Raw genomic sequence first — 11,294 nt, 5'->3', positions numbered from 1 at the left:
TAAAGTGCGCCAATCAATCGTTAAGCCGGCATGCACCAGGGCGGGCTCCGGCGCGGAGTCATCGTCGGAGTCAGTCAACATCGTGGGGTCGTCATCGGAGACCTCAGGAAAGCTGGTCGTCATGCCGACCTCTATCTGCCTGGCATGGTGGCTCTTCCAGGCGGCCGCAAGGGCGGCTACCTCGTGTTTCATCTCCGTCAACAGGCTCTCCCACATAACGTTCCGGCTTGCGGTCATGGAGAATGTGGTGCACATGAGGAAGATGTGGAGCGGATGGGATGTGGTGTGCTATTCGCCGGGTGTACTGCCTTGTAAATAGTGGATGCCAGTGAGACCGAGCGTTCGGGTGCGTCAATGCACATGTGCCGAAGTTGGTTTCTCGGGCGCCAAGCTGGTTTAATAGCGGCAGACGGAGGATGGGCATTGAACGGACATGGTAGATATCCATCCCGCCCCGCCCAGTAAACGTCTCTTAGGCACTAAACAGGCGCGGAAGCCGGGGACACGACGCGGGCGACACCTTAGGCCGGCGAGCCGCTTCAATGTCGTCCCCAGCGTGAGGTCACGTCCGCTCTGGGCCGACGTCAATGCGGAGCGGCCACTCTAGAGCTGCATGAATGCATGTAGCTAGCTCCGAGTGGAAAAGTGCGCGGGCGAGGGAGGGTATTTAAGGTGGGCCAGCGCAATCAGAAGCGGATGTGACAATGAACTGAACACACACAAACCCCCACTAGTTTTTTTTTGGTTTTGCGAGAAAAAGTACGTCCAGACCGGTCGGCGGGATACATGCCCGCATTGGATGGCAAAACACGTCAGGGACGTGCGGTCCGGACGGTTGCGGGTGGTCTGAGGGTCGGCGATGAAGATGCCCTTAGTATGAGTGCTCGCATATTTCTTGAATATGTTTCAGACTTTTCGGTGCTATTCTTTACGTTGTATGATGTATCCGTCGACTATGAAGTGTGTGTGTGGTGACTCGTCAATCACAAAACATACCGATTCAGTCTCTCGAAGATGCTCACAGGAGTCTCAAGCCACATAGCTTGACAATGTATAGTCGTAGGAAGAGTAGCACTACTGTATGACTACATAGAGGAACCCATGTATTGAGAAACCTTTTCTTCTTGACTATAACCCTAGAATTACAGAATAAAACTCCTATTTACCCCCCAAAAATATATTTCTTGTAGCGACGCCCTACGTAAGACACAAGTTACTGAGCTTTCAAAAGAAGTGCGTTTTAGTGCTCGAGCTCATTTTTTATGAAGAAAATCAAAACAATTGTTTCAAAGTCCAATTTTGTTTGAAGAAAAATACACATTGTCATATGGATATACTGGATATGTGCAAATTTTCATTAGAAAATACATTTTGTTTGAACATTGATTCATTAGAAAATACATTGACACGTAAGGTACAGAAAAATGACAAAATGACAGAGTTTCAAAATAGCAAAGTGTGTGCACGGTTCACTGTATAAAATCAACGATTCTCACTTTTTTTCTGTAGTTGCGAATCAATGTGCTTTCTCCTGCAAATTTATGCACTTGGTAGTACAACCGCAGAGTCTGCAGTGAACCTAGACTCTAAACGCGTGCAGCCCCAGGCTAGAGCGTTGCAGCTTCCGCACACGTCTGGTCTAGAAGCATAGGCTGAACATGAACAAACAGCTAATCGTGCCCTAGACCATCGCATCTCAGGCGTGCCATTTGGACAGCACGAGCAGTCGAGCAAGGCCTTCCGGCACCACTGTCGTTTTCGTATGCCACTGGACACAGTTGAATTTTCCGAATAACTTTTCATATTCCGACGCCTTTTCTGATCAAACTTGCCGACTCCACTAGGACACAAACACCAATCGTATTCGTACGTCCTTCTGGCCGGTCCGACGACACCACGCATAGTATCGTCCCGTTTTCTTCCTTCATCATGGCATCGTCAAAAACACAAAATGCAGACGCGCGCGTCAATTCCCATTTCCTTTTCATGAACAGTGACATTTCAGGCTCGCAGTCAAGTCTCCTCCCCCTCCGGAGGCCGGAGCCGTTCCAGACCCCCACTCTACAACTCGTCTACACCACGCACCTAGAGGAGGGACGGGGTAGACCGTAGACCAGCGCGGTCCACAACTTTGACTGGAAAATACGGGATCCGACCTGGCCCGCCGCGGCCCGTGGCCCCCACGTCCGTAGCAACGGGGAGGAACGGATCGCGTGCGCCCCTCCCGAGCAGCGAACAGCGTCTCGCCCCTGTCACCCCGCCGCGTGACGGCCTCCTACTGGCCTATTCCGGCGGGACCCCCGAACCGAACGGCACGCCGGACGCGGCACGAGGCGCGGTGCCGCACCGCACCGGATCCCCCGTTCACGAGGGTGAATTTTGACTGCGCCCTTCAGCTGCCGTCCTGCCAGCGCCGGCCCCCCCGGTGGCCACGAGCCGGGCACGGTGGTGCGTGGACGCGCCGTACTGCTCCGCTCCGGCCCGTTTCGGCACAGTACTTACTCTGCCCTGCTGTCCCGCCGTAAAATCCGTGTTACGTGGCCGCTTCGGTTACTCGTGGTCGAAGCCGCCGTGGGTTCAGTTATTCGTGAATGACTAGAAGAACGCGCGTGAGTTTGCAACGGGGTCACATTAATTTTAAGAGTTCAATATTACGACATTGGCGACTTTTTTTACCATCAAATCCTCACACACAGACACACACTCTCCTTCCGTCTTCCTCACTCTCTATCCCTCTCTCCCTCTCTGGCTAACACACACACATATCCATCTTATTGGGTACGGGACCATAATCCATCTATTTCACACATACACGCTAGTGCATAACAATATGGATTATGTGTATTATATTTGCCACCATAACTGAGGAAATTAATTTCATGTAAATCGACCATCCACAGCTCCAAGAATACGCGGACGAGGTGGCTCGGGTCGGCGTCGGCGCCGTCCAGCGCGGGCCACGGGCCCGCTTCCAAGTGCACGTGCAATGCATGTCTTCACAAATATTATAACCAGATATGAGAAATCACATGCATAGAAAAGACATTCTGATAGCAATCCAAATATCATACTCAATTGAATACTTAACCTGGACAATACTCTTATTTCTATGCGCCAAAAAAAATGGAATAGCAAAGCTAAGTATGCCTACATACGCTCGGATTATATATAAGAATCTTGCGTGAACAATTGCAACAAAGCACTAAGCAGCGATAAATTTAAATAAAAAATCCATTAACTATGCAGGCAACAGGCTTGTTACAACATAGAGAGATAGGAAAATGTCACCTCCAGTAATGTAGCGCAAAGGAGTGGAACGAAGCATGAATGAGCGGTTGTCTGTTCTTCTCAATGTACATGAATCAGCAGTAGAGGCCAAGTATATAAGTACTTGACCGAACTCCACACTCCACTCTTCGTGTACGGAGAGCCATGTCACCTTCTCGCCGCTGCAGCATGGGAGGACGGCTGGTTCACGTGACCCTCCAGCTGGGGGATCCATGGTGGCTGACCGTCGAGCTCGAGGCAGAGAAGTTGAGGGCAGTAGTGGCGAGATCCATGCCGGCCAACCGGGCGAAGAGGAGGTCGTCGGGGAGGGACACATCGGCAAGATCCGGTCACCACGCGACCTGAAGAGCAACAGTGATCTCCACAAGCTGTAGGCCGACGGTGTGCTCCATCCCCTGCGATGGGGTGACCATGGCGGTGGCCACAGCTCCTCATGCTCGCCTCGATCTTGGCGACACACCCTGAGTGTAGGAGGCAGCAACGACCTCGACGAAATCATGGCCTCCATCCCGGAACGCAATCATGTCGCTCTAAATAAATGAATTCAATCATGTGACTCTAATTACTTCGGATTGTTATGTGCACACTAAGCGGGGTGCAATTAGGAAAGAAAATGTTCTCTAATTAAAGTGATTGAGTGATTTAAGGTAAGATTAATTAATTTAGATTTGATTTTTAGTGATTGTTAGTAAAGTACGATGCGTCTTTAAAATCTTTTATTTGTTTCTTTAAAATATATTATTTGTTTCCTAAAGAAATTTGCAATAATGGAAGATATCGGTTGATTTGGATAAGTTAGTAAATTTAAATCCGTGATTGCGTGCACGTTTGGAAAGTGCTGATCTCCACAAGCTGTAGGCCGACGGCGTGATCCATCCCCTGCGATGAGGTGACCATGGCGGTGGCCACAGCTCCTCATGCTCGCCTCGATCTCGGCGACACACCCTGAGTGTAGGAGGCAGCAACGACCTCGACGAAATCATGGCCTCCATCCCGGAACGCAATCATGTCGCTCTAAATAAATGGATTCAATCATGTGACTCTAATTACTTCGGATTGTTATGTGCACACTAAGCGAGGTGCAGTTAGGAAAGAAAATGTTTTCTAATTAAAGTGCTTGAGTGATTTAAGGTAAGGTTAATTAATTTAGATTTGATTTCTAGTGATTATTAGTAAAGTATGATGTGTCTTTAAAATCTTTTATTTGTTTTCTTAAAATCTATTATTTGTTTCCTAAAGAAATTTGCAATAATGGAAGGTATCGGTTGATTTGGATAAGTTAGTAAATTTAGATCCGTGATGCGTGCACGTTTGGAAAGTCCTGATTTGCAAGGAAAGAGCTGAGGGGTAAATAAACCAGTGAATAAAAAACCATCATTGAAAAAAATCTACGACAGTTAACCTACGAAAAAAACCGGACGAGGGACGAAAAAAACCTGGAAGCGAGACTACCAACTGCTACATTAGAAGTAGAGATTGATACTGGTGACAGGCGTACGAGGACAGTGTCCAGGGAAGCCCCGCGCTCCCGCATCACGCCGGCGTCACCGCCCATCCCTCCTGCTGCACTTCCACCTCCCACTAACCTCCACCACCCTCGGTGGAAAACGACAGCCACCGTATAGAAACCGGCTCTCCTTCACCGACCTGCGGGCCCCGCGCGTGCCTTCCCCACCTGACAGCGACGCGAGGTGGGCAGCGCGCGGTGGCCCGGCCTTCCGCGAAACAGGCCTCCCTTGCCGATGGAACATTTTAGGTTGGGGCACGGGCAGAGACCAGCAGAAATTTAAAAATCATCTCCAGCTGAAAAATACTCCACACCGGTAAAAAAATCGCTTCCTCCGTGCTCTGCTCCGTCAGAGAAGAGGGGAGGGTCGAGGCAGAGCTGTCAACGCGGCGGCGGGAGGTAATCGGGGGCCGTCGTAGGCAGCTCAGAAGGGCGCCGGAGACCGGGAGCGCGCGTATGCCGCGGCTTTGAGACGGGCCCACCTGGCGGCTGCCTGCGCTTGGATGGCTGCGTCGCCGGAGATGCTGCGGAGGCGTTGGTGGGCGGCGGTGGCGGTCTTGTCGGTGGTGCTGGCCGTGAGCCGGGTCGCCGCTAACACAGAGGGTGAGCCACTCCATCAATTTTATCAATTTTGAGTTATTTGGCTTCCGCCCTCCTTTCGGGTTGACGAATTGCTTGGTCTATGCGTGAGCTCGTGAGCACATATTTTGGGGGAAGGGGACATCTCGCATGCGTTGCTGTACTTCTTAGCAAGTTTCCGTCCATGGGCGCGGACTGAATTTATTCCTGTTAATAGCTTTGATGGATTATGTAGGTTCCTTTTCCCCTATGGCTGATAAATTTGGTCTACTGGCAAATTCACAGAGATAGAATTAGCTTCCACACAAGTAGTACCAGTATCTGCTTGTCCCAACTACGGTTTAAAATAAAAAACATTTTCCCCTTCTGAAGTAACGCCAAGTCTGTAATTTGGCTTATGCTTAAACTGGTTTTCTGGAGGTGCATGTTATGGCTCTACAAGTTTCACTATTCACGACACATATTTATTTGTAGAGACCACCACCGCACATGTTTCTCTCTGTCTGAACCTTTCGTAAAGATAGTCTTGCCTTTTTTCACTTAGATTTCCATATCATTGGGCTTTAACTGAACTAGTAGAATTTATTTGTCTGAAGGCAGAACTAGTATTCTTCTGGTGTAAGAATCAAAATAGTGATATCATTCTGTCTATGGTCATAATAATTTGCTTTGCATTAATTTTAGTAATGCCTGGCTCCTACACGAACTGTACATAACAAAGATGTACCTGTTGTATGAATGTGTAGGTACTATTTTGGTCAATGAACAAAAATGTATTTGCTTTACCTTTGGTTTTTACTATATGTTGACCCCTATACTAGAGTAACTGCTTGGTTCAAGGAATTGAAGCTAAATATGAGGACCACATTTATTCTTGCAAAAAAGGGGGCAGTGCGCATCTTTGGATGCACAGGCCTAAAGAGATGTTCTCTTCCATAATCTAAAAATAAATCATGTTAAACACACATGAATTATCTGTTTTTATATTGGCATTCACACATTTATCTGTACTTTAGATATTGATTAGTAGGCTATGCTAAATTTTGCATAGCTTTTTGGACAAAATGGGAGCTATATATTTGTATGCATAATGTGGTGGCGAAGTAACTGTTAAATTTCTGCACATAAGATTATTGGGAGAATATCTGTATATTATGACTAGGCATGTATAATATTGCTGATACCTGATCATATTGTACTTCCATTGGTAGGTGATGCTCTGTACAGTCTGCGTCAAAGCCTTAAAGATGCTAACAATGTGCTGCAGAGTTGGGATCCCACTCTGGTTAATCCGTGCACATGGTTCCATGTTACTTGTAACACTGACAACAGTGTAATCAGAGTGTAAGTTTTTGATTGATTTTTCTCCAATTTACACTTGCTAAAAGTTATAAAGGTGATCTTTTGTGTGTCGACTGTAACCTTTTATTGTTGCAGTGATCTTGGAAACGCACAACTGTCAGGTGCATTGGTGTCCCAACTTGGACAGTTGAAAAATCTACAATATTTGTAAGTTTAACGTTCTAGCCTTCCGAGAATTATTTCTATAGTTTTATGGTGCAGTAGTTGCATCTGTGTATGTTTTCGTAAGCTTGGTGCCTGAACTTCAGTAATCTACATACATGATGGGTTTGCAGAACATAGCTGTGCTGAGTACTGATGACAAAATGTGTAATTATGTTCGATAAAATCTGTCCTGCAATAAAATGAGTACACGACTTGGGTTTGCAGAACATAGCTGTGCTGAGTACTGATGACAAAATGAGTAATCTACATACCTGAACTGCTTTGGTTTTCAATAAAATCTGTAATTATGTTCCAATTGTACTACTCTAGGATGTTTAGAGTGGCTACTACATGTGGTTTGTTCTCCTACAGATTTTGGAAGTGATGTTTGTGAGATTTCTGCTGAGATCCTACATTGTGTAGTTTTATAGTTTTCTCATTATTTCTGTGCCTTCTATTCTTTGTCAATCATTTATGGTACCTTTTACAATTTTGGCGCTCTCATTATGTATGCCTTGAAACTTTTAGTGAAATTTCACTGTTATATGACAGGGAGCTGTACAGCAACAATATAAGCGGGACAATACCTTTGGAACTCGGGAACTTGACAAACCTGGTCAGTTTGGATCTGTACCTGAACAAATTCACTGGCGGTATTCCAGACACATTGGGGCAACTCTTAAAGTTGCGATTCCTGTAAGAATATACCTTTTTACTCCTTTCGAAACGAATATAATTGTCAATTCCACGTGTCATGTTTTTCTGGTTCAGACCGCCACATTTCTTTGACATGTGCCCCACCCTTACCAAAAAAAAAACCATAATAGGAACTCCGCACAGAACCACAATAAAGATGCATCATGGCACATGCATGCATTTGTACGAGATTTTCTTCCCAGAAGTCCTCTTAGATTTGCATGTCTTATTGAATGATAAGGTGTTCTTGTAGTTTTCTTCTTTCGTATGACCATATCCAGTTAGGTATCTAGTTACAATGGAGGGTAAATCTATTGTGTAGTTCTTTTCTTGTGGCTTTAATGCTTTTCTGTAGGCCCGCTGGTTCGAATGATTATTTTCTAACCCTGCTTGTTGGAATGTTTCTAATATACTTCTTTCTGGGAATGTCTACTTGGAATAACAGCCGTCTTAACAACAACAGTCTTTCTGGTCAAATTCCACAATCCTTGACCAATATTAGCACCCTCCAAGTTCTGTAAGTTATCTGTTCTACTATTCATAGTTCATATTCTATATGTATCTGAAGGATATGCTGTGGGCATGGTAACAAACCTTCAAACCAGTACATTATAACACATGCATCTGACAATCTCACAGGGATCTATCAAACAACAATCTTTCCGGAGCGGTTCCATCAACTGGCTCGTTTTCACTCTTTACCCCTATAAGGTACTCTTTCTGGTTGAAAATTCAGGTCTTACTGCATCTTGTGAGGATGGTGATTTTTGACTTATTGTCACAGTTTTGGTAATAATCCAAATCTTTGTGGCCCGGGTACTTCGAAACCATGTCCTGGGGCACCTCCTTTTTCTCCACCGCCCCCGTTCAACCCTCCAACACCACCTACGACACCAGGTGAATTTTGTTAACTATGATTCTGTGGCACTGTGGTGATTCTTCTTGAAATGGGCAATCCTTGAAACTCTCAAATTATCTGGATGATAGTATTTAACATGTGCTTTCTGGAATAATTCAATTCCGCTAGGTGACCCTAAAACCGGGGCAATTGCTGGAGGTGTTGCTGCGGGTGCTGCATTGATATTTGCTGTTCCTGCAATTGGATTTGCACTGTGGCGGCGACGTAAACCTGAAGAGCATTTCTTTGATGTCCCTGGTCAGTATTATATATATATATATATATATATATATATATATATATATATATATATATATATAGCATGCTTTGCTGTCCTTGGTCATGTTATTCAATGCATTTGTCTGTACTTTTGTTTATCTTCAGCTGAGGAGGATCCAGAAGTGCACCTTGGCCAGCTGAAGAGGTTCTCACTAAGGGAGCTTCAAGTTGCTAGCGATAACTTCAGCAATAAGAACATTCTAGGAAGAGGTGGCTTTGGAAAGGTGTACAAGGGGAGACTGACAGATGGTACATTGGTGGCAGTGAAAAGATTAAAAGAAGAACGTACTCCTGGTGGCGAACTCCAATTCCAAACAGAAGTTGAAATGATTAGTATGGCAGTGCATAGGAACCTGCTTCGTCTCCGTGGATTCTGCATGACACCTACAGAACGGCTACTAGTCTATCCATACATGGCTAATGGCAGCGTTGCATCACGTTTGCGAGGTACCTACTCTGTTGTACTAATTCTTCTAGACTTTTTATTACATTTCTGTACATTTTTTACCAACTGTAGGCCTAGTTGTCTCTTTCTCTGTACATATACAGAGCCACATTTATTTTTAAGCAAGCAAAATCAAGTCGGGACAGCAAGAGTAATACTGTCAAAGCTTGACTTTAAACTGTTTAATTGCTTCATCTGCATAACTTTGACACATGGGACATGATGTGATCAATGCAGCATTGCACTTAGCATGTCTCTAGTATTTAGTCTATAAAAAAGAAGAAACCAGGCAGCGACTCTGAGCTTCATTATGTACCCACTTTTGCAAATCCAACTGACATGGGCTGCTGTTTGGACTGCACTAAATTCTGATCCTAAAATTTAACCGATGAATAAGTTCGCGTCCCCCATATGTACAACCTGTGAATGTGATCAGAAGCAATATAACTTTTACGGCAATTGAAATAACTAAACTTTACTTTATGTACTACTCATAGAGCATTTTTAGTTAATTCAGTTATGATTTATGGTACCTCTAGTACATGATTAGCGATTTCAGTTTTGACTTATGGTACTTGATTTTTAGAGCGAGGGCCAAATGAGCCGGCTCTTGAATGGGAAAAAAGAACTCGGATTGCACTGGGATCTGCCAGAGGACTGTCTTACTTGCATGATCACTGCGACCCCAAGATCATTCATCGTGATGTCAAAGCTGCAAACATTCTCTTGGATGAAGACTTTGAGGCGGTTGTGGGTGACTTTGGACTGGCCAAGCTTATGGACTACAAGGACACTCATGTAACCACAGCTGTCCGTGGAACGATCGGTCATATTGCTCCCGAGTACCTATCCACCGGGAAGTCCTCCGAGAAGACGGATGTTTTCGGTTACGGCATCATGCTTCTGGAGCTTATCACTGGACAGAGGGCATTTGACCTTGCACGTCTTGCAAACGACGACGATGTCATGCTGCTTGACTGGGTAAGTTCTCCTCTATCATTGAGCTTATATGTCATGAGCAGCGATGCAACTCATAGGTTTGTTTGCATCGTGCATCTTAGCTGTCTGCCAGTTCTAGTTATTGGTTCAGTCTTCAGTGTCCTATAGCATGCATGATGAGTGAGTAAACAAGCTGACTGACACTTGGCCTCCCTCCCATGTGTGATGTGTCATCCATGATTGAGACTTGAGAGGAGGCTAGCGTGAGAAGTGAAAAGTAATGCCGAGAATTGTGCGTGGCGTGGGTGCAGGTGAAAGGGCTGCTGAAAGAGAAGAAGGTGGAGATGCTGGTGGACCCGGACCTGCAGAGCGTGTACGTGGAGCACGAGGTGGAGGCGCTGATCCAGGTGGCGCTGCTGTGCACGCAGGGGTCGCCGATGGACCGGCCCAAGATGTCGGAGGTGGTGAGGATGCTGGAGGGCGACGGGTTGGCGGAGCGCTGGGAGGAGTGGCAGAAGGTGGAGGTGGTCCGGCAGGAGGCGGAGCTGGCCCCGCGAAACAACGACTGGATCGTCGACTCCACCTACAACCTCCGGGCGGTGGAGCTGTCCGGCCCGAGGTAACAGGAAAAAAGAACAAAACAAAATCGTCTCCTGATCGACAAGCTCCAGGCAGCGCCTCGTTTCAGAATTTTTAGCTCTCTTTTGTACATGATGACCGACAGATAGCTGGTCCCTTTAATTAGTGTCAAATTTAAGGGGAAATGTCAGCAGCAGTTCCCAGTCGCAGGCTGCTCTTGACTGCAACTCATTGTTGTGGTGGCTAATGCTACTCGTGATGTATTGTACTTGTACGTGCACTACACTTCGTCCGTGCCAAGGCTAAATCCTTACCCAAATCCTAAAAAGTGCAGCTGTGCTGCTTTGTCGTCCCGAGCGCACACCCTCACCCGCCGTCCGATCTGAGATCGCGACGCGCAGGTGCTGCCTGGTCGGGTCGGGGGCGCGTCCCAGGTGGGTTTCAGGTTTTGGCCTGTCGGCCCGCAACGTTCGACACATGCGACTAGTCTATCCCCACCCTTGCAGCCACGTCGCGCGTCACCATTCCCACGCCCACCGCCCTTCCCCTACTTCGGCTCAGAGGAACGGCTCCTCCCA

The 11,294-nt window shown here is 46.4% G+C and overlaps 1 protein-coding gene across 1 annotated transcript; it reads left to right on the top strand.

Moving 5' to 3' along the window:
• Positions 1-5,062: 5,062 nt before the first annotated feature.
• Positions 5,063-11,001, top strand: LOC123045646 (LRR receptor kinase SERK2). The gene is made up of 11 exons (XM_044468787.1): positions 5,063-5,398; positions 6,586-6,718; positions 6,812-6,883; positions 7,433-7,576; positions 8,022-8,093; positions 8,216-8,287; positions 8,361-8,473; positions 8,604-8,732; positions 8,859-9,200; positions 9,785-10,179; positions 10,449-11,001. The coding sequence occupies exons 1-11, from the start codon at positions 5,299-5,301 to the stop codon at positions 10,758-10,760; spliced, it is 1,884 nt and encodes a 627-aa protein (XP_044324722.1). The 5' UTR covers positions 5,063-5,298; the 3' UTR covers positions 10,761-11,001.
• The last annotated feature ends 293 nt before the right edge of the window (positions 11,002-11,294 follow it).

The sequence above is a fragment of the Triticum aestivum genome, chromosome 2B (genome assembly GCF_018294505.1).
Source record: "Triticum aestivum cultivar Chinese Spring chromosome 2B, IWGSC CS RefSeq v2.1, whole genome shotgun sequence".
In the NCBI taxonomy this organism is placed as follows: Eukaryota; Viridiplantae; Streptophyta; class Magnoliopsida; order Poales; family Poaceae; genus Triticum; species Triticum aestivum.
Note: the sequence above shows the minus strand (reverse complement) of the source record. Positions and strands in the feature narration are given on the sequence as shown.

What these genes read in the sequence shown, in the direction of transcription:
- LOC123045646 (XM_044468787.1), top strand. Translation starts at nt 5,299, where the DNA reads ATGGCTGCGTCGCCGGAGATGCTGCGGAGGCGTTGGTGGGCGGCGGTG. An exon ending in GCATTTCTTTGATGTCCCTG is followed by an intron (nt 8,733 to 8,858) that starts GTCAGTATTATA and finishes GTTTATCTTCAG; the next exon opens with CTGAGGAGGATCCAGAAGTG. An exon ending in CGTTGCATCACGTTTGCGAG is followed by an intron (nt 9,201 to 9,784) that starts GTACCTACTCTG and finishes CTTGATTTTTAG; the next exon opens with AGCGAGGGCCAAATGAGCCG.